The sequence below is a fragment of the Macrosteles quadrilineatus genome, unplaced genomic scaffold (assembly GCF_028750875.1).
Source record: "Macrosteles quadrilineatus isolate MER2022 unplaced genomic scaffold, UCM_ALF_1.0 Scaffold_4__1_contigs__length_99947679, whole genome shotgun sequence".
Lineage (NCBI taxonomy): Eukaryota > Metazoa > Arthropoda > Insecta > Hemiptera > Cicadellidae > Macrosteles > Macrosteles quadrilineatus.
The window spans coordinates 4,306,639-4,330,695 of record NW_026542597.1 but is presented as its reverse complement, the minus strand read 5'-3'; the positions used below and the strand labels follow the sequence as shown (position 1 = coordinate 4,330,695).

Genomic DNA, 24,057 nt, shown 5'->3' with positions numbered 1-24,057 from the left:
GGAAGGTTTATTGTTTATTGTCTTTACACAACATAGAATGTTGCGATTGATTGTCAAGGTCAACCTTAAAACTAAAGACTTATGCATACCTCTGATCAGTGTCCCAGTGAATCTCCATACCAAATAATAACTTCTACAGAAACTACTTTTTGAATTGGATCTAGTGAGAAATGTTACTTATCAACAGGATAAAAATAACGAGCCATTAGTGGTTAAAAAATATTTTAATAAAAAGTTGTAGATAAATTTAAACAAAAATCTTAACTACAAGTGCTTTGACTTGATTCATGTAGTAGCACGCTTTTAAACTCATTCAGCATTTTATCCTGAAACAAAAATATCCAGAAATAGAGGTAGAGACTCAGTAATCTGGCATAGATTGGAACAAAACCAAAAGAACAATAATGGAACGCAGCTAGAGCAACAAAGTATTTTATTGAAATACAATTATGTTTATTCATCTATAAATAAACATTGTAGTAACATTGTAGACATCCCATCTATATGGACCAGCTGTCAACATTTTTTTTTAAAAAGAACATAGTTGTGTGAGCCAGTCACAGAATGTGCTTCTAAAACTCTATTTTCTACCTTATTTTTAGTTTAGCAGACATAGTTGATGAGTCATAACAGTTTCTATAGCTCACAAAAATTCATTACATTAGTGTTACTAGTTAAAAAGGTTTATGTATTTGACAGAAAGTAATTTAAACCACCACAATCTAACGGTGGCTCACACCAACTACGACGATTTTGATTTAAAACCGTGTGACAATTTTAACATGGGGATGGAATGTCTAGTTGTATCAATAGTCAAAGGTTGTATGAAAATAAATAATACATGCAAATTGCTAGCATACATAAAATTAATTCAAAAATAATTATGTAAAAATTGTATGGTTTATAAATCTAATATATAAAATTCTCGTGTCACAGTGTTTGTCTGCAAACTCCTCCGGAACGACTTCACCGATCGTTATGAAATTTGGTGTGTAAATTCTGTAGGTATGCGAATCGGACGTAAACTATTTCCCGTTTCGAAATTCTTAAAAGGGCTCCGCCCCAGTGGCTCTGGAGTTTCCCATGATAACCTTATGAGAAATGGAATTAATGAATCTTAACAGCTGTTTCAATTAAACAAGTTGGTTCTGTTCTATGATGTTCAATAGCATTAAAGTTACAAGGATTACCAACAGGGTGCAGCACTATTATTTCTTTTACATTTATGACAACAGCTAATTTGCAACCAAAAGGTGAGTGAGCGTAGCGAACGAACTTCAACCTGGAGGCGAGTTAGCGTAGCGAACGAGCTAACCTGAAGGCAAGTGAGCGCAGCGAACGAGCTCCAACCTAAAGGTGAGTGAGCGTAGCGAACGAGCTCCAACCCAAAGGTGAGTGAGCGTAGCGAACGAACTTCAACCAGGACGTGATTGAGCGATGCGAACGAGATCATCTTGAAAATTAAACGTAACGGTACTTTCTTTCCATCGGTCTGTCTTAGGGGAAACCTATAACTTAGGCGATACGAAGTTCGCCGGGTCAGCTAGTAAGTGTATAAAAGTTAACACTGTGCAATAGACAGATACCGGTAATAACAAATCAGATATGTAAGTACAGGCAGAAGGCTAGGGTTGTCAGTGTATTATAATGGTTTATCTTACTCACCTGATAGTGTTTAGCAATATGCCTGTGTACTCGTACAGCCCAGAGATACAGCTGGTCAGGGGAGGGAGACTCTAGAGTAGCCGTCTGACTGGACAACCACACTTGACACATCTCTTCCAACATAACCTGTATGTAACACAAATAATGTGTCATATGTACCTGAGCCTATACTTTGTTCACAATATTTAGGCAGTTTTAGGGGAAGAAATCCATCCCCTCCACTTGACCAAAAAACCCTTAAAATAACCCCAACCCCTAAGAGTTATCTTCTTTATAGGTGTTGGTTACCTTTAAAATAATAGCTGAACAGCTGATTAAGCAACATACCTACATTAAAACAAACAAAAAGTTGTTGGGAACTTCCTTTCAAACCACATAAATATTGTGAACAAAGTATAGTATGTACAGTCCAATTGTAACCTGTACATTTAATAATAGAGTATTAAAATTTGGTCACTGTCATACAAAATTAGCATAATGTGAACAGGAAGTGTGCAGATTTTGAGAAATGTTAGGTTATCAGGAAAATAGGACAAAAATTGAAAACCAATACATAATGTAACACATTTCCTTTTTACTTTTTATCTTGTATATAGATACCATTTACAATCATAACATTGAAATGCATCAATTTTAAAATTTTTTTCAAATACCCAGTCTAAATGTCCACAAGTAGATATAAAACGCAAATGTAATGTAGGCCTACTATGTAACTATTGAAATTTGAGTTCTGTAGTTTGCCACCAGGGTCGATCATATAGGGTCGTAACCACCACAGAAATGGGGTTCCATATGTCAAAATTGTTTACAGTTTCGTGCGACTTCCATGTTGTGCCAAGATGTGAGATCCATACGGATTAGTGCTTGAGAATTAGAATCTTGGGGTAGACTCCTGCCAAAGATTATTTGGTTGTAATATTAAAGTATGTATTGTAACATGTCTCCTTGTGTGTAGTATTCTTGTAAATATTGTATATTGTATTCATTAACTGACTATGCTAGTTTTAGCAGTTTTTCGGACATTGTCAATAATTTGTATAAATTCACAAGACAATAAACACATTTCATTTCATTTCAATAGCACATGACCGAGATGAGAACCGTGAGCTACAAGTTAACAACCAGAATCTTTATGGTAATGCTATCTAACAAAAGATCGACGTTTTTAGTAAAAAAACAGAGTTTTCCTAACGGTTTCTTTGCAAAAAATGTAAAAAAACACCTATTGCGTAGATAAACACAAATTTAAAAAGTACCTTGAATGTGTGGCACAAGTGTGTGATGGGTAACAGCCTGAAGGCACAGCCGGGTGGAGTGATAGCTAGGTGAACATTGTGAGAAGCTGCACTCTCAGTCACCGATGGGGTCATGTGCTTGTCAAAGCTGTCCAAAATAACCACTCCTGCACCTGGCCTGGAAAAGTATTTCATCGCCTCTGTACAGCAATTGGAGCAAAATCTGTGTCCTCTAGGGAGGCTAAATTAAAAAGTTCACTGGTCTTGGATTTAGGCCTTATAAATTTTATTATACTGTCAGTAATATGTACTAAAACAATTTAAGACAGGAACAAACTCGTTGTGTGTTTCAAGCTGAATATGAATGAAGGGTGAGAGTAGAATGGAGTGAGATAATCTTGTGTATAGCTTTGTAACTGAGAAACCAGCTGTTTCTTGGCCAGGACCATTTATTTAGCACAATGATGAAGGGCAGCTCGGTCCAGTTCTGAACCATCAAAAAGCTAGGTACTTTGGTGTTACCGACCACAGCTAATAATTATATCTACGGTGGTTAGGTTAGGAAGATTGTTATTTTAACTAATTAAAATCTAATTTGGAAGTCAATTTATCGGTGTGGTCAGTATAATACCAAAGTACCAAAAGCTACACTATTCAGGATCGCACCAGCTAAGATACCTGTTGATTAATAGAGAAGTCACTAACGTTTAGAAGAATAGGAAACTAATTAAATAGGACACTGAGTAAAACAATGAGTAAAGTAAGAACGCCATCTCGATCACATTATACTACATGGTTTTTTATATTTTTTTAGATGGATATTAACATAATGTTACAAGTTGAAAGTAACAATTCTTATTAGATTAAGAAAATCATAAGGGTAGTTTTGTTTCTAGCTGTCTAGGCTGGTAACAGTTTTCAGAGGATATTGTAGAAAAATAGTATTTTAACTCCTTTAGGGCAAGTAGTCCAAACCCATATGTTTTTGGATGAGCCAAGGATCCAACTCGTCCCTCCCACACCAAAGTCGGGGACGCTAACTACTAGGCTAGCACAACACTCGATTAGTACTAGCGCAAAAACTGTGCTATCCTCATCCTGCAAAGTTACAGATTTTTCTAACGGACTGACAACAGAGCACTAAGAGTTAAAAGCAACAAGTCCAATCGGTACGGATATTGTCTGTTGGCAGAGAAAACTAATTTTATATTGTGAAAACTTAAAGATTTTGTAAAAGGTAAAAACAACAATTTGCAATGGGGTCTGACATCATATTGTATTATTAACACAAAAACTAGACTAATACTGTAAAAACTTACAGATTTTTGTTACAGACTGAAGACAGCCATTCTTGCACAACTGTGTCTGTTACTTGTCCAGTATCATTAACAAACGCTACCACTCGTGGATCACTGTCATTGTTAGGACCAGGCCCAGACCCCTACAGAACAGGTCACAACTCTTTATGGACAAAATTTGACAGTAAGGAAACAATTGCTTTCTGGATTACTTTACAATTAAATATCTACAACAGGCTACGTTATTTTACTGTCCAAGGGACTAAAGAGTAAAAAGTAACTTAGCCTCTTTTAGATAGTTACATTTTATTATGTTTAATTTTCTTCCACTTTATGTTTGTTAGGGTCATGCAACCGTTTTTATGCTTACATTAACTATTTATTTAATATATTCTCTTAGTTCAGATGGCATGGTTTGAGATAAAATCTCATTGTCAATGAAACCCGATGTGTTATGCACTATTGATGTTGATTTTTTAAAGAAACGTGTAACCTAAGTTTGTATTTTGTAAATTAAAAAGTTACCTAAGCCAGGTAGGAGTTGATAGCTAATGTTTGTTTCAATCATCCAAAATTTGGTAGGCTATACAATTACTTTCAAAACAAAGTTTGCATTAACAACAAAACTGGATTGGCATAGAATTATGATAGCTATGTTAGTTAACTTGTTACCTCCATAATAAGCCTACAGTGTAGTAGTTTTTATGAAACATCAATCATCGGATACAACTTAATTATAATTATTATCTAAAGATAATTTAAGGTCAATACAGCAGATGAAGATGAATGAAGAATTGGTACAAAATTAACAGTGGGAATGCTATGTTACAGACTAAAACCACTTATTACCATCATCAATTGAGATGAAGACACGCCCTTAACCCAAATATGAGTGAAGGATGAGTGTAGAATGGAGTGTGATGCCTTCTGTAGCTTTTGTTACTGGCTAAGACCAGCTGTGACCTTGGCGAGCACTATAACTAAGCTACAGCTGTGTTAATGATTACCTTCAACACAATCAATGTTGGCAGCAGAGTTCCATTGGCCAGGCATGAGATCATGAGAGTCGCCTGGCAGGACTCGAACCCAGGTCGTCTTATTAGCAGCGGTTTCTTGGCTTTGTCTGCTTACAACAATAATTATTTTAAATCTGCAGTAACTGATACAAAAGTATACCTCAGCTTTTCTAAGTTATCGAGGTTTTAAGCGCCTCTAATTGATTGAGGTGACATTCCTACGAGTTCAGCAACATTGTGATAATCTACTACCTGACCGATTGTTCAAGAAGAGAAAAATTACCTTATTTTAGGTGTAAGCTGCGTAATCATAGACCCTAGAGTACAGTGTTGAAAACATACCAAAAATGTATTTCCCCTTAAACCACAGAAATTGCTAAGCCATCTACTAGTGGGTAATAGCCCCCAGTTGGAAGGGTTGAGATAAAGAAATGTGTATCAGAGAAGTTCAAATACAAAATAAAATTATTTTACCAATATTGTATATCTTACCCTTAGGCAGGAGGTGCAATGGTATTTCGTCCAAGGCTATGATACAGTCTTCTGACAACTGTTGTCTGCTGATTAAGTCATGCAGTTTCTGCTTGTACTCGCTGACCAGCTGTTCGAGTTCTACTGGTAGAGGGGTCTCTGGCGCAGGAAGAGCTTGTAGTAAAGCACTGTACTTTTTGCAAAACCTGAATGTCCACCCCCGAGACATCTGGCAAACAACACTTTCATTACCAAATATTTTCTCTCTGGCTATCAGAAGTGAGTGAAATATTTTTGTTCATATAGCCTTGAGCAACATAACGTTGCCAAGCATGTTTAGGAAACATTCAAGAAAATTACAGATTTTCTCCAACCAAATAAGGTTCAAAATAAATTCAATAAAATCAAAATAACTTTGTATAGGGTAAGTAAAAATGTTCATGTTGTTAGCCTCCGGATCACTGGTAATAATAAATAGTTTAAATACCTTATACTGTCAAGTGATCCTTTGTAGTCCAAATATAGGCTACTGCAGTTTCGTCCCCGATGAGAACTTCATCAGGCTGTCAAGGACATCAAATTTTGTTCCAGAGGAAGTCGTTGAAGTTAAAAACCATCGATGCCATACATTTAACACACAAACGAAAACACAAACAATAAATAAACATTACAAAAACGCCGGTACCATCATATGGGTAAACCACATCATATCGGTGCCCTGCCGTGCGTATCATGTTTCCCGGTACCGGCGTTTTTTACTGTTTATTTATTCTAGACTTGCCCTCCGTGCGTATCGTGTTTCCTGGTACCGGCGTTTTTGTAATGTTTATTTATTGTTCGGTTTGTGTTTTTGTTTGTGTGTTAAATGTATGACATCGATAGTTTTTAACTTCAACGACTTCCTCTGGAACAAAATTTTATGTCCTTGACAGCCTGATGAAGTTCCCATCATGGACGAAACTGCAGTAGCCTATATTTGGACTACAAAGGATCACTTGACAGTATAAGGTATTTAAACCATTATTTATTAAGTAAAAAGATTTTCAGAGTTTGAATTTTCGGATAGCATAATTAAATGTACATGATTCATGATTTTTTTCACAATCGGTGATTCAATTTTCTAGTCAGCCTCTTGAGGAAATTATGCAGCTACGTTATAGTACACAAACTTGGCACCATACTCATCTAGATTGGAATTATCAATATCATTAATATCAATCATTGAGATGGGGTCGCCACCTTGGTGCGTATTTTAATTCAAATAATGAGTGAAGGATGAGTGTAGAATGGTTTGAGATGATCTGTGTAGCTTTGTTACTGGCTAAGACCAGATGTTTCATTAGCCTGGATCATTTATTTAAAGCCCAATGATCAGGAACAGCTGGGCCCAGTTTCATTAACTAGCTACTGACTTATCGCAGGATCAAAGCGATTGTTAGGCAAGCACAATAACCACTCAGCTACCCAGCTACTTATGGAATGGACTCGCTAACAAAACAGGGGCTATTGTGCTCCTGGTTGTGTTTTTTAGTTACAGTAAAATTCAAATTTAAATTATTAGTTTCCATTAAAACTCTATTTAGGTACGTATTGATAATAAATTAATTAATTACAGTATTAAGTATCCGTTTACTCGTGAGACAGCTAAATTTATAACAGTTCTTACCTTTTTAAGCCCAAGTGAAGCTGCCTGTGCTGCTAGTGCACTCTGACTGACAAATTTGTTGTTGTCCAACTGAAAAAGTAAATAATCATCACCATAACAAGAGTTTATTCCTATATAAATTTTAAAAGGGGATACAAGTAGGAATGTGTTAATTCACAGTACCACCAATTCCTGGGCATGGTATCTGTATCAAAGATTGATTGTCAAAAATCTATACATGGCAGAATCAAATTAATTACAGCTTGGAGAATAATCTGACCTGAGACAGTGTCCAGATCAGCAGTGGAGTGACACTGGCACAGAATTGATCACGGGAAGCTGGCAGGTTGTGACGTGCGCGCCACCTATAGTACCAGTTGGTACCACACTGGATACCCTGGTGGCCGGCAACACGGTACAGTTCTACAGCCTTGTTGCGAACCTGCACAGAAACCATTAATCAAATTAAGTATATAATTACGTTACATTGTTTACTTATAAAACACATTATTAGAAGTGTAGTTTTACAGTTTTAAAGCATGTCTGATTTAGCAACCAGTAAAACGCAATTATTCTTAGCATAAATTTGGTGTATTGTGCATCTATGTAAATGTCAAAGTTATTTCTTATTTTATAGACGTCCAAATCTTAGCTACTTTCAGTACTTTGCATGTGTTGTATACCGAAATCCACACAGTACCATGATTGTAATTAATGACATTTCAATTATCTTTCTACTTTGGCAAAATCGTGATCAACTCCCATACTCGTGGGCACTTTATCAATGACTCACTTAGTCACAGAAATATCTTAAACATCTCCGGCCATTGCAGGGTTATCATTATCGTCCCCTGCAATTAGCACAAAATTTAATATCTCCACGATTGAGACAACATCGTGAATTTTCCAACGTGAAATCTTCACAGATGCTTTCTACAACTGCAATAATATCGTAGTCAATCACGCAACATTATTAGGGTAGGATTAGCTTAGCTTAGTAATCAAGCCATTTGCACACCTCTAACAGCTTTGTAAAGAACATTTACCTAACCCGCCATGTTAAACTTGCCTATCCCAAGCGTGATGTATACAACTTCCTTACTTCTCGAGTGATGTAAAGTTGTAAAAAACTTACTCGGTGATGTAAAATGAAACCCATTTAAATAACATTGAGTGCTTAACTTAAAAAAATATACCTCTATGGAGGCATCGACGTTCAACGCTAGAAATCAGCTGTGCGCTTGAATGTTATTGTTATGCTTTAAAGTATTTTCCTAACCTAGCTTTTGTTTGTAAAAGAACGTTACTGTTAGATGATGAGTGAAATGGATAATGAAAAATATTGTACGTAAACCCATGTATATTGTCGGGTCAGGTAAAATCTTGTACGTTACACGTTGCGCAAGTGAGCGTGTTTACATCTCTTAGGTGAATTATGATGTAAAACCGCTCTTACTACACTTGTAATGTAAATAGCCTATTATCTCACCTCCAACAGCTTTGTAAAGAACGTTTATCTCACCTCTAACAGCTTTGTAAAGAACGTTTATCTCAAATCCCACATTAAAAAATATTTGTAATGTGCAGCAAAGCTATGATACTTTTTAGTTTTTAAGAAATTTTGTACGTTTAAAAAGTGAATTACTCTTACCTCTCTGCTGGTAGGCGTAATCTCTTGTTTACAAAACCATTCATAAACTTGTTGATCAACTGTTCCATCAGTAACATTGTAGGCATTTGTGGACTTTGATGATTTTGTAACGTCACCTGCAAGGATGAAGTTAAAAATATGAATAGGCTATTAACAACTTAGGCTAGGATAACAACTCTTCAAAGTTCATAAAGTTTGTACTTCATTAATATTCTTTAAAAAATCAAGTTTTATTCACCACTATGCTGGGCAGGCCATGTGTTAAGAAAGGAAGAGGGCTCCTTAGTGAAAAACACCCTAACCAACAACCCCGAGGGTAGAAGCCCTCCTGGAAGTCCCAAATTGAGGTGGAGAGATCAAGTGAGAAGAGACCTGAGAAGAATGGGAAGAAGAGAGGAGGAAGCAATGGATCGTGGAATCTGGAGGCAGTGTGTTGGTGAGGCAAAGTACCACCTTGGGTACCAAGAGCCACGGCAGTAAGTAAGTAAATACTATACAAGAGGTAACATAAACTAGGTGAATTGCTGCAGTGTGTTGTATTGATTGGTGTCCCAACTAATAATTATTAGGCACTTGAAAAAACAACACAACTAGCTTTATATTTTCAAATGAGCCACTGCACACAATTAGACTAATTAAGGTCTTAAAGAAAATTTAAATTATCGGTAACAACAACTGTTGGGCCTATTTGCTGCATTCTACTACATTACATTACATTTACATTTTATATTTACAAAGGTTTCGGGTTCTAAAATCAGAGGAAGATCAGTGTAAAGTTGCAATGATTAATTGACGAAATCACAATTTAAAATAGTCTTCTACTAAAAATACTGTACATAAAACATAACTATTTAACAAATTAATATTGCTCAGACCAATCCTGACTTACTTTTCATTTCGACGTTCAAATTCTGTTGCCACTCAATGACCCGCTTACGAGCAACACCAAACACTCGTGCTGCTGCCATGTTGGAATGTGTCTGTGCATGAAACACAACTGCACGTTTGAACGCTTCAGGATACACAATGTAGCGCTTCTTCACACCAACACTCTCCGTACCATTCAATCTGCAATCAAACAAACAAGTCATAATGTAGGGAGTTGTATTTTTCATGTTTATATTTTTGCAGCACAGTGCTGTACTACAACCATCCCATTGGACTATCCATTGTGAAACTAAGGTCTTGTAGTACAGGGTGGTCATAAATTATTGGACACATTTTTAGAATAAATAAATGACAACATAGAAAAATGGGAATCGTTTCATTAAATAGCAAATTTAAATCAGTTTCATACAGTAACTGCAATGAAATAATTAAGAAATTGTCAGTAGTTATAAAAAGTGGTTATAAAAAGTCTGCAAAAATCACCTAAATTGTGAGTGTAAGTTTTATTTTTTTCTCAATGACCTGTTTTGTGGCATAGTCAGCTGGCCAACAATGGACCTTTCTATACCAGCTGTGCATGACATTTGACAAACCAAACGTTAATAATAATTACAACTTACGTCAATCAATCCAGTATATCTATGGAGGACGCACGTTTCGACCTTTAGGTCATCTTCTGCTCCGCTGTTGCACTAGGTTATTCCATACTTAGTTGTATTGTTGGTGTAGCAACCGCGTCAAATATTTTACATTGAGAAACATAGTCTGACGTAAACATAAAAACACAAAAACACGACACTGACGAAAACATTTAGTAAAACTATCACCGTGCGTACGGCTGAACGGGCTCGGGACTGCGGCGGCACTGACTTGTCCAAGCAACCTACTTTGGACTTTGAACCATGACGTCACTCACTCCTTCTTGCATAATCTGTCAGTCGAATAATGGTATCATATATAGGATTGGCGTCTGAATGAATTTTTTCATTTAAAATATTTTTACTTAGCTTGAAATCCTTGTATATGGCCATTTTCTCTAGTCTGTCAAGCCGCTGTCCTTTCTTTTCCCTTGCTAAGATTTCCAAGTTACTACTTATATTTGTATAAGTGTGCCCCTGTTCACTTAAGTGCTCCGCATATTTGGAAAACGTTAAACTGACCTCAGGATAAACAATTAAAACGACCTCAGTATCAAAATAAAATGACTAGTGTGCAAGAAAATGCAGAGTGTGTTCTAATTAGTTTCATGAAAGCAGATCTGTAATAACTGTTCGAAGAAGGCATTTTTAGAGTATGGCCGTAATTTTCCAAGAAACATCTCTATAAAATGGTGGTATGAAGGGGAAGTGTCCATCATATAGTCTAAAACGTCCTCACCTCAGAAGTAAGCATAACTTACAATAACAGTTTAAGTGATTTTTACAAACTTTTAAAACTTATTTGATGATTAATGGCATTTTTAGAATTATTTTTTTGCCGTTACTGTATAAAACTGTGTTTAATTTGCTATTTAACAAAACAATTCCCATGTTTCTAAGCTGCTTGATTATTCATTTATTTAATCGTAAAATGTGTCCAATAATTTATGACCACCCTGTACTACTAAGTTGTTTTAGGGATTCCATAAGCCTAGTAAAGCAGTAAAAGTTTTACCAAACATAGGACCTTACTAGAAAAGGTTTAAATACCTGCTATAAAGCAATCCAATTTTGTTGTTAGCACAACTAGTTTCGGTGTCTGTGTGACACCATCATCAGGCTGCACAAGGACAGTTTTCTTTCTTCATACGAAGAGCGTCATATTTACACGAAAATAAATAAACATTTAAACACGACACAAAAACTAATACGAGACATTTATGGTAACTGATCAGTTAAGTCTTGCTATAGTCTGGACTCAAACTCCGCCGGGTTAGTGTCGTCTGTTTTCTTAACTGATCAGTTACCATAAATGTCTCGTATTCGTGTTTGTGTCGTGTTTAAATGTTTATTTATTTTCGTGTAAATATGACGCTCTTCGTATGAAGAAAGAAAACTGTCCTTGTGCAGCCTGATGATAGTGTCACACAGACACCGAAACTAGTTGTGCTAACAACAAAATTGGATTGCTTTATAGCAGGTATTTAAACCTTTTCTAATATTATTTGGCAATCCGGAGGCTAACAACTACAATGAAGTTATAGGACCTTACTATAAAGACTACGATAAAATGCTAATTTCCAGTGCCAATTTTCTAGGAGAAAATTTACCAAAAGCTTACTAGAAAAAATTGCGTCTGACCTGTGTGCGTACATCCACAACCACCGACTCTGCCGACAGTTGGTGTGATCAACGGTGTGTAAATACTCCAAGGCTTTCTGTTTTACCAATTCATTAGTCAGGTTGAACTTTGATCCCTCCAGCCAAGCCAGGAACTCTGAATCACCTGCAACCACCTGAAGCAGTATAACGAATGCTTGGAAGTAGAACAATCTTTCTTCTTCAGATGAGCATTTTATTTCAAGAATAATTATATAGTTACTGTTAGTCTCATATGACACCTTATTTAGCAATTTTTTCACATTTGACAACCAAACAAGGAAGACATAAAAGGTGTTTTTATCAAAAGCTGGTAGGATTGAAAAATATATACAAAAACAGATTGTTTTGGGTTTTTGATCCAACTAAATATCACAGTTTTATACTCTGTTCACAAAATTTAGGCGGATTGAGGTGAAGTTCCCCACCACTTTGTGTCGTTAATGTATGCTTAAGTCAGCTGTTGAGCTACTATCATATATATTAACGTGACAGGGTTTTTTTATTTCACGATTCTGAATCAACCACTTGACGGATTTCATGATTTTTGTGTTGAAAGAAAGATAATTTTCAGAACTAGTTAATGTCGAAGCCATTATTTTAGTTTAGTTTTTGAGAAATTAAGTTTAAATTTTTTTTATCTAGCAGCCGACGCTAACATTCTAGACTAGCTTTTGGTATAATACAATTTGCTTAACGTAACAGCTGTGAACATTCAGCGTTTATGACAGAAATTCAGCATTTGGATAAAAATTAAACGACTTACGTAGGGGTGACTTACTAATACTATGTGCAATGCTATATAATCATTGATACGCTCATTTATTCAGTAAAAATATGACAGACTATTTAAATATACTAGAGATTCTAATTTTTTTTTAAGTCTTTAAAATCTTGGGTTTGTTTTAGAGCAATATCATTGACTATACACAGAATAGACTTCCCATGTGGTATAAAAGTTTGAAGCCAAGAAAATAGATGAAGTTCAGGACCATCTCACCAGAGTTTACTAGTGTATTAGGTAAATTCTATATAAATAAAATTAGAGTTTTGTCTGTACATTGCTCAGAATCATAAATGTTAAGGTTATTTTTACGTTTTATACATTAAAGAAGTCGAAACAAGTCCATCTAAATTTCTGTCTGTCTGTCTTTCTGTCTGTCTGAAACACTCGAGACGGCATTTTACGCAATCTTCTCCAGGAAAACGAGAGTACCTATCAAGATCCAAGTCATTTTAATGTATTCACTGGATTGGCGAGGGTGTCTTTAGGGAGATACAATAATGATTTCTAGTAGGCCGAGAGGGATGATCAGAATTATGCAGCGATCGCGCAAGACTACGATAATGTCCACATGGCCCCAGGAGATGATTACTATTTTGCCTCGGGAGGCGATTACTATGTCCAAACAACCGCGGGGCGGGGGACGATATAATAATATAACACGGCCGTGAGGGGTGAATCAGAAGTTTACAGCGATCACATGCAAATACAACCACCAATTTGCTATCCCAATTTTTGGAGCCCCCCAAAAAAGCCAATTGCCTCGCGCCCAATTCGGTAAATCGGCCCTTATTTTTGGTACAACATACCAGAGCTGAAAGGGTACTGTTGTCCCATGAGTAATTACCTCTGTACTTTACTTCTGTGTGATTAAGGCCCGATTTCACCAAATTCTCTCTAACGATGGTTTAGTTAAACTTCGGTTAAAACTAACCGATGATTTAAACCACAGTTAAGGAAATCTGGTTTCACCAACGAAAACGCGTCAAAACTAACGCTGGTTTTATAAACGAGAGTTTAGAGTAAAATCCAGGTGGCGGTGGCAGTGAACTGTCATAATACCGGGCTGTTATGGGAGCAAGTAAACGTAAACATAACCTAGAAAATAGATCAGTGTCACTGAGCTCAGTGATCAGTGTCTAGTCTATGAGGTAGTGAAAACAAAACTGGAGACAGCAAGCTTACAGGAATACAATAGATTCTGAGCAAAATAACAATAGAAAGCAAGAATAAATACAAAAAAATTAACATTAGTAAATAAAGGCAAGGCAATGTTGATCAAACTTATTCGAGGAACAAATTGGTTGAGTTTTGCGGTCAAGTCAAGACTCATCAATCCAACTTTTTACAGGGTTAGGGTTGTTCAATATTCTGTTTGTCCACTAACCAGTTTGGTACATTTGAAGTAGTGAAAAAAACTGGAGCCAAAAGAATTACAAGAACGAGACACAATAAAGATAACACCAAAATAATCATTTTCTATAAAATACTAGCAGAATAGGTTTAGATTTTGCTTTAATTACGTCTGTGGTCTGACCGAACGCAAAACAATTGTTTGAACGTTGGATTAGGGTTACCCAAAGCCGGGAGAAGGAAAAGGCAGCCTTTTTTTCGAGCAATGAAATAATAAATTTGATAATGTTGGTAGAAGAGCCAGGACACTCTTTTTAGCCGGGATAAAAGAGTACGGCTCTTGATCGAAAATCAGTCCAATGCGGTCGCTGATCACAGATATATCTTACGCCTGAACTAAAAACCTTGTGGGATAACCTAAAGCAATGCAATGGATAGCCTATTTCCTAAAGAAAAAGGCTAAACGTTTTGATGGTTCATATCTAATAATAAAATCAATTTCATCTTTGTTATTAAAATTATTAACCCTTTATCTTATCCACCTAGTTCGGCAAACAACATAGGCTACTCTTCATCGCAATCACCCAACCACTTTCTAAAGCAAATTCGTTTCGTATTCTCTTCTACCATTTGGCTTTTCCATATAAACTTAAACCTTAAATACATCTGATATTTCCTTAACGAAGGATTAAAGAAGTTAACCGGTCAAAATTGGGCAGTTAATTATCTAACGACGGTTTAGTCTAAACTAGCTCTAACGGCGGGTGGTGAAATCCGATTTCGTCAGTTAAGAGTTAACTGCAGTTAGAGCATGGTTTAACGGCGGTTTAAGAGTTTGGTGAAATCGGGCCTAAGTCTAATTGAACATTACATAGTTAAATTTTGTTGTCATAAAAAAACCTACCTGATTAACATGTTTCACTTCCACTGAATATTTGCTGTGTTCAGCAAGCCATTCTGCAATGGTGTTTCGATTGACTTTGAACTTTTCCCCTGCTAGTTTTACACTGTGTTTTAAGGCATAGTTTACTACTTGATTCTTAAACTGCTGTAAATAGCGTTTCCCTTTTGGCGCCACCACACTGGGATTATTGAGTTGAGAACTTCCAGTGTTAATTCTACTGTTGGTTGAAAAGCTCCCACGTTTTATATTCACGCACGACAGACTAGCAACAGAAACTGATTCTTTCTTTTCTAAAGCACAGCTCAGCAGAAAATTATTTCTCATTTCTTTCTTTTTTTTACAATCTACGTGTGGACTTTTTTGACGAGGATGGAAGTCTTCGCAAGAATCACAAAACAATTCATGATCATTTTCACTGAAATTAATTTCATCATGTTCAAATATTGAGGACAATATAAGCAGATCAGATGTTGTTTCTACAGTTTCACTTGAAGGTACAGAGATTCCACTGTCAGCTTGAGAACATCCTGGATTGTCGTCAATCAAACTCGTACCAACTTGGTATTGATTAACAAATGTCCACAAGTTTTCCACTTCATTGTTTTCAATAACCTCTACTGTTTTTTCTACACCATTTACGTATACATGTTCATCTTGATTGAGATTTGTTCTCACTTGTTCACCAGCCGAGACAACAATAACTTTGTCAAAGTCAAGTGTAGTAGGCTCACCTATACAATTCTCTGCTCCTGATAATTCATCTTTCTCACAAGAATTTGCCGGTAATGTTTGTTCTGAAGTGACTGTATTTGGAGTACTAAGAGTTGAAGAGTTAGGAGATAGCGGATTACAATTCGGTTCTTTTGAAATCTTGGGTTTTTGAACTTTTACAAAATTCATGTTTAATATGAATGTATCCGGATTAGATTCATCTGATATCAAATTATTTATTGTTGCATCCGCAACTTGTGTTTCTTCTTTTTCTAATTGGCATGAGGTGGTATCATCTGGTAACACAAATGAATATTGAGGATTTTTTATAAGTTTTTCTGTTATTCTGTTGTTTTCCTCAATTTTCATTAATTTAAGTGTTTTTTGCTTGTTAGTTTCAGGGCACTGTCTTTTTTTTGGAAATTTCTGTATTGCAACTTTATTTCCAGTGCTTGTTGAGGCAGTTTCATTTTCTTCATCGACTTCAATTGGAGTTTTGTCCTATAAAGATTAGATTTGTTAAATAACTTTAATTGCAAATAATTACAAACATTATTGATTTTAATGGTCTTCTGTATTGTTAATAGATAAACAGTTACTAATTTATTAAATAATTAATAAGAACCCAGCCTAATTAAAATATTGTTTGAATCCTATTAAAGCTTTAAAAAGGAACGTAGGATATTATTAACTCAAAATATAAACATAAAAATAACTGTGAAATAAGTTTTGAATTGTTTTTGTGGTTGAGATGGGGATACACAAAACTCATAGACTGATGACTAGATTGTGTGTACCACAATATTTTCAAAATTGACAATCAGTCAGTGTAAAATAGTCTATGCAATATTAGGCGGAACTGAAGGATATTTAATCATGTTTCACATGTTTTTCAAAAATATGAACCACAGATTTATTTTAACACTGGGGAAAACATTGATTAGATTATCATAGAAATGTATAGATCGTTAGTCACTGAGATATGCTAAAAACTTAAGGGACGAAGGTCTGACTTATGGATAATACGATCTTCCTAGTCGTTTTATTTTACGTTAACAACAGTGGTGCATCAGTGGGCCTTAAACCTCAAATCAGAACACCGAACAACATTCAATTCAACACTTACATTGTTTATATTTGTATCAGAGCTTTTCCATCTTTGCCGCCACCTTCTGTACCATCCGTCACTCGCCTGAAAATATAACCAGGCTTAGCATATTCCAAGACTTGATTGGTAAATTGATGACAACAGGCCTGAGCTTTTGGTTGTCTTCAATCAGTGTCGTAATCATGTCATGTCATCATGTCTTTGTTGATGTAACCTATTTATTTTTGTTTGTTTATTTGCAAGTATAATCAATATCGCAGAAAACTCTGGAAACCGTTGCCTAATAGCTCAAAACTGTATTAAAGAATGTTAAGTTTAAGAAAGTAGGATTATAGAGCTAAATTAGGAAAAAACTAAAATTATTCACTTTGGCCAAAACACCAACAATAGATATGTAAATTTCAACATTGCTAACTATTCAATAAATTGTGTGGATAGCTTTAAATATTTAGGAGTTACTGTTAATATAGTTCAAATTCTGAAGCTTTTGAGATTCATAGTACATAAACTAGCAAAGGCCAATAAGAGTGTTGGGGCCTGTATAAATCTTTTATCAAGATGCTCAAAATTAAGATTCTATTTTTTTATGTTGATCATAAGGGGGTGGATGTGGTTATATTAGGCTACAGCCAGTGTTATTGTATGGATGTGAAACATCGGTTCTTTCCAAAAGAAATTAAGAACGTTTGATGTTGTTTTAAGAAAAGGTTACTTCAACAAATATCCGGCCTAGTCAATGAAGGAGTTTGGCGCATAAGAAAAAATAGGGGGCTACGTGCCCTATACAAAGAGCCTGGATATAATAGCCCTTATAAGAGCCAAAAGAATTAACTGGTTAGGTCATGTACTTCGGAGACAGGAAGGCACAAGACTGAAGGAGGCAAGACTGAAGCACCTTAGAAACTAGCCTACCTAGACACCCTGACACAAATCAACACCAGTCTGTCCCAATGAGCAAAACCTTCTAAATTAAAATGTGATCCAGTTTCTCAGAAGGACTTCAAAGGATACACTTAAGGCCAGATTGGAGAACTTAAATAGTAGCTGAGTGGTTATAGTTGCTCGTGTAGAAGGTTTGATCTTGAGAAAGCTCAGTAGCTAGCCTATAGCTTTGAATTAACCTGTTACGGGAACATTTGATTGAATTGAATGCTTTTAGCGAATTTCCCTATAGGGAAGTAGCTATTACCGTAGGTGGCACAGTAAGACCTAGACCCGGGACCGATTTACTTTTTCATTTTGATGTCCCCAGAGGCCAAAAACACTATTCGTTCAAATTTGTATATATGTATATATATATATATATATATATATATATATATACTAGTGGCCTGTAGGGGCCATAGCCCCTAATTAGACTACAATAAAAAACCATATAAAAAAATACAAATATTTGAAATATGTTTTTAAAATTTTCAATTTTATTTTACTTAAAATTAACAGTGTTTCTCGTTTTATATCTTGGTTTTCCTTCCGTTTGAGTAGTTTATTAGTTGCTTCTGATGTGTCAATAAAATACAATTGTAAAATAATTATTAAAAATCAATAACACAACATATTAACAAATAGAAACGTGCACACGGTTTGGCCTGAGCCCGGAGAACGACGAATCAGAGCTGAAATCATACAGCCAAACATTGCACATCTTTTCTAGTTTAAAATTGAAGATTTGTTTTGTAATCTTACGAATTCTGTTATAGTTTCCATTTTGAGAACCAAATGTAAAGGTTAAAATTATTATTAATTATTATGAAGGCAACTCCCCATTTCGCGGTAGTAAGTCAGAAATATACAGGGTTTGGCAAAGGTCTGGAACCACCCAGTTAACATAAGAAATTGCACTTTTTCATCAAAGTTACAACTTTGTCCCAGCCCCTTAAAATGGGGTATTTTGGTAGCAGACCCAAATTTTCAAATGTAAACACCTATCATGTGACCCCTCATTTCAAAGGGTTAATCAAGAGAAATTGAATGGCGCAAACCAGAGGTCAATATCTCACCCCTAATCAAAATGGCATCAATTGTAATTTAAGATGAGCAAGCAAGATAAAATTTGGACACCCCCAGTTAACTTAATACAGTGTGGTAGCGGGAAAACTAAACTCAGCACATGTTTACGACATCAAAAAATTCACTTTTTCATTACAGTTAGGCGCAAATTAGAGGTCAATATCGCACCCCTAATCAAAATGGTAGTATTTTTAAATATCCCCTATTAACTTTTTAACAGGTTATAACAGGAAAACTAAACTCAGCATACCTTTATTAGAAAAAGAAAGTTCACCTTTTGATCAATATTAAAATATTAATTTTTTTAAGTTAACTGGGATTGTCCAGACTTTATCTTGCTTGTTCATCTTAAATAATTAAAATGGCTGTAATTTTAATTAGGGGTGCGATATTGACCTCTGGTTTGCGCCATTCAATTTCTCTTGATTAACCCTTTGAAATGAGGGGGCACATGATAGGTGTTTACATTTGAAAATTTGGGGCTGCCACCAAAATACCCCATTTTGGGGGCTGGGGCAAAATTGTAACTTTGATAAAAAATGGCATTTTCTTATGTTGTAAATATGGGCCGAGTTTAGTTTTCCTACTGCAACGCGTTAAAAAGTTAACTGGGTGGTTCCAGACTTTTGCCTAACCCCGTATCTATGAATTTGTCCCTATGCGCCACAATGCATGCAAGTTCTTTTAAGAGGACCTAGATTGTAAGAAGCAACACTAAAATCATTTTCCAGCGTTCTTCTAAAGACATGTTGTAAAACAGCTTCTGGATTTCTTTTACAGTTAGGCCCTACATGACGTTCTCTTTTGCATTTCTTAAGTCTGTCAAATTCTTGGACACTCTTCCACGTCTTGCAGGTCTTCCCCTACCCTGTCTAGTTACGTCACGCATTATAAAAACGGAAAAACAAAAAAATTTAACACAATTCATTTTGAAACATTATTTACCAACATTGACTTTCGGAATAATGTAAACATTGCAAATAAATAAGTAACAGCTGATAGAATGCAGACGTTTTTCAGTCCCCATGCATTTCTTATGGTGGATATTTTACGTTATATCTCGTTTTCTGGTAACTTTATGGGAATTCTGCAATTTTTCCCGAGTCCCTGGGGTCAAGACCTTTAATTTAAGACCCCTCCCACTCTTCTGCGACTTACCAGACGTCCACAAATTTCTGGTAAAAATTTGGTCTTACAGAATTATATATATAGATATATTATATATCTAATATATAAAACTCTCGTGTCACAGTGTTTGTCTGCAAACTCCTCCGGAACGACTTCACCGATCGTTATGAAATTTGGTGTGTAAATTCTGTAGGTATGCGAATCGGACGTAAACTATTTCCCGTTTCGAAATTCTTAAAAGGGCTCCGCCCCAGTGGCTCTGGAGTTTCCCATGTTAACCTTATGAGAAATGGAATTAATGAATCTTAACAGCTGTTTCAATTAAACAAGTTGGTTCTGTTCTATGATGTTCAATAGCATTAAAGTTACAAGGATTACCAACAGGGTGCAGCACTATTATTTCTTTTACATTTATGACAACAGCTAATTTGCAACCAAAAGGTGAGTGAGAGTAGCGAACGAACTTCAACCTGGAGGCGAGTTAGCGTAGCGAACGAGCTAACCTGAAGGCAAGTGAGCGCAGCGAACGAGCTCCAACCTAAAGGTGAGTGAGCGTAGCGAACGAGCTCCAACCCAAAGGTGAGTGAGCGTAGCGAACGAACTTCAACCTGGAGGCGAGTTAGCGTAGTGAACGAGCTAACCTGAAGGCAAGTGAGCGCAGCGAACGAGCTCCAACCTAAAGGTGAGTGAGCGTAGCGAACGAGCTCCAACCCAAAGGTGAGTGAGCGTAGCGAACGAACTTCAACCAGGACGTGATTGAGCGATGCGAACGAGATCATCTTGAAAATTAAACGTAACGGTACTTTCTTTCCATCGGTCTGTCTTAGGGGAAACCTATAACTTAGGCGATACGAAGTTCGCCGGGTCAGCTAGTATATATATATATATATATATATATATATACGTCCGTGAACGCGATAACTTGAGTAATTTTTGTCCAATTTTGATGAAATTTGGTTTAAAGGTGTAAAGTGGGATAAACTTGAATGAGTTCGCGAACCAGCACGATCGGACCATGGAAACGGGGCTTTACGGGGGGTTTTATGAGGTAAAAATTGGTTTTTCTCACTTTTGACCCTCAAAATACAAAATTTCCCAATTTCTCTTTAGACCTTTTTATAGAGCTTAAAAAAACAAATAATTTAGTATATAAAAGTATTTTTGTTCAATTATTAGTAACGGAGAAAATTTAAAAATTGTAAATTTAAAATTCCCATGTTATTCTTATGGAGAATATTGTCAAATGTTGTAGTTTGCTTGTTTATGAATATATTTTGATCAAACTTGGCAAATTGATTTATTTTGTACTAAGCTATCAACATTTTACTCAAAAACACACTTTATTAGTTTCCTTGTAGCAGCAAACCTAGGTACTCGTTAAACCTAATGTTATTAAAATATATTTAACTGAAAATCAATTCAGACAAATGGAAATTCGCTTAGTCGGCAGGTTTGCTCAGGCGGGGGTATTTTTGTATTTTTTTCTCTATATTTGCATGTGCAGAGGTAACCTGGAGGGTGGAGGCCCAAAGCCGCTATGTAAGTTACTTGTTGGTACGCCAAAAATTCACATTTAGCAATCTAAATATCCTAAATTGCACATGTAAGTTAGGGGAATACAACTTTTGTGTAAAGACCTAACTTTTCATAAGTTAACTACACCCTGGTCAGTGCAAAGTGTCGATTCATCCACCATGTTACCATCGGCTATGAGTGCCGCCAAAGCCTGAATGTGACACCAAATTTATTTTTTTTGTAAGGGCCGGTAGGTCAATTTAGAGGCAGAGCTACTGAACTGGATGCTACAACCTGAAGGTTTTAAGCATTTTGTGGAGTTTAATAATAGTTTTCCCTACAAATTTATTTTACAAACCAACTTATAAATTAATGGTAATATTAATCTCAATTACGTTAACTACCTAGTAATATTATAGTACCTGTAGGAAGATAATATAATACAATCTAGTTTACCGATTTCAATAACTTCTACAATATTAATTTACTAGGCTATCAAGTTTAAATATATTTTTTTTAACTTAAGTTAGGGCCTAATTTACCACATAGCCTACCTTAAAGTTTTCAATTCCAGCTAACTTGTAAGATTCCAAAGCGTAGGCCTGTACTTCATTTTTTGTGACTCTTTGAGAACCATTTTGTGCCTCTAACCTGGTCTTCCATTTCCAAACCTCATAATCCAAAGCTGCATGTTTCTTAACAAGTCCTCTTCTACTAATAACTCCTTCCTTTTCTCCCATTACGTTAGAATAACTTTTCGAAAAGCTGAAATATGTTTACAGACTACACGACTGTAATGCAATGTGTTTCCAAAAAAACAAAAAAAAACTATAAGTGAGCGGAGCGAGCAAAGCTCTAATAAGTTTTAAGGATGTTTTCAGAAAACAAGAAACATAAAATTCAAGCCCCGCAAGGTTAGGTTAGGTTAATTCACACGATAACAGTTGCTTGCGGGAGACGCGCAGAAGGCCAGTTGTGACAGTAAGGCCTACTGTTATGTTAGGTTGGGTTAGGTTAAGACTAACCCAACTAAGGAAAGTCACTAACTTAAGTTTGAGCGACATATGGAAATCAAACTACAAGTTAAAAACCACGAGATTGACAGTCAGGAAGGCGAAACACCACACCACGAGTGATTTCATATTCATCGGTGTTGGCGCAATAGAGGTGCTCCGCTATCCCAGGGACTAAAGAAAATCAATGTATTGAATTGTCCCAAAGTATTAAATGAAACTACTTTTTTAAGATAGGCCCATTAACTTAATGGGCTTGCTCAGCTCAATATTGCAAGCAGACAAAATACATTGTACACCTAAGTTAGGGAGTATCTATATTTCTAATGCGCTACATGAAACTTTGTGAACGATAACTTAAGGCTTTTTTCTTTTAAGATTTAACCCGACATATTATATACCAAAATGTTCGGCTAGGTGTGTAGATTTGCAAACTGAACTTACATTTTTGCAAAAGTACCTTGTGCTCTTCCCCAGTGGCTTTTAAAGTTCCCATGTTTTCCTTATGAAGAACATTTTGTTTACATTATGATCAACTGGATACTTAATTTAATTGCTGGAACATTGTAGTTGCAATTAAGGAAACGTGTGCTACAAAGAATAAACAAATTTCTAGATTTTATTGTAGGCCAATATATGCGTATCTACCTATTAATATGAAAACAAAAATAAAATAAATTCTATAACTACTTATACTTATACATTGTATAATTTTACCCGGGCAAAACCGGGTTTTGCTGCTAATATTTATATATCCACATTAGTCTAACTTTGTTCACAGCAGCGGTTAAGGGTTAAGTTGAGAGAAAACTGTTAGTTTGAGTGATATATGGAAGAAGTTAAAGTAGGCCTACTCAAAAGCTAGCTAGGATCTAAGTTATAGCCTAATTGAACAAAAATGAATTTTATTGCAACAAAACCTAGTACCTTATCTGTTGGATACTATAGAATGTAACTTAATTAATTATTATCATAACGTCTGGTGATAATTTAGCAAACTATAAAACAGTCTATAAGTTTAGGATGCCTAGCCTAGTAAAAGCTTTGTCTTAAAATCGTGTACAGAGACTTTCCTTTATCACAAACCCACGGAGCCTAGGCCTCGTTAAATTTTTACGCGCTACCGGTGATAGTAATCTTAGTTCAATTAATCATAAAGTTTACATAGATGTACACAGTCGTTATGTTTAAACACTAATATAAGAATTAATTTTCAAACTTTATCAATAAGTATAATGCTAAGTATTTATAACCTGTTAAACTGTCAATGTCAATATTTTGTATGCGAAATACACAGAGGATACGCGTCCGGTAACCGTACGTCGATTAGACGTCCGGCAATGACGTCATGGGGTTGCGGGAACC

The 24,057-nt window shown here is 35.8% G+C and overlaps 1 protein-coding gene across 3 annotated transcripts; it reads right to left on the bottom strand.

Annotated features, from left to right (window-relative positions):
* Window positions 1-215: 215 nt before the first annotated feature.
* On the bottom strand, window positions 216-23,759 carry LOC128991670 (uncharacterized). 3 transcript variants are annotated; one of them, XM_054414762.1, is made up of 16 exons: window positions 23,620-23,759; window positions 23,137-23,283; window positions 22,234-22,444; window positions 17,045-17,110; window positions 15,208-16,419; window positions 12,149-12,303; window positions 9,871-10,049; window positions 8,982-9,097; window positions 7,611-7,772; window positions 7,352-7,420; window positions 5,707-5,914; window positions 5,206-5,321; window positions 4,220-4,341; window positions 2,922-3,078; window positions 1,666-1,791; window positions 216-326 (listed from the first exon to the last, which is right to left on the bottom strand). In XM_054414762.1, the coding sequence occupies exons 3-16, from the start codon at window positions 22,417-22,419 to the stop codon at window positions 261-263; spliced, it is 2,940 nt and encodes a 979-aa protein (XP_054270737.1). In that variant the 5' UTR covers window positions 22,420-22,444; window positions 23,137-23,283; window positions 23,620-23,759; the 3' UTR covers window positions 216-260. The 3 variants fall into 3 exon arrangements, with proteins under 3 accessions (XP_054270737.1, XP_054270738.1, XP_054270739.1); XM_054414763.1 differs by lacking the exons at window positions 23,137-23,283; window positions 23,620-23,759 and having other exon boundaries at window positions 22,234-22,520; XM_054414764.1 differs by lacking the exons at window positions 216-326; window positions 1,666-1,791; window positions 4,220-4,341 and having other exon boundaries at window positions 2,926-3,078.
* Window positions 23,760-24,057: the final 298 nt, after the last annotated feature.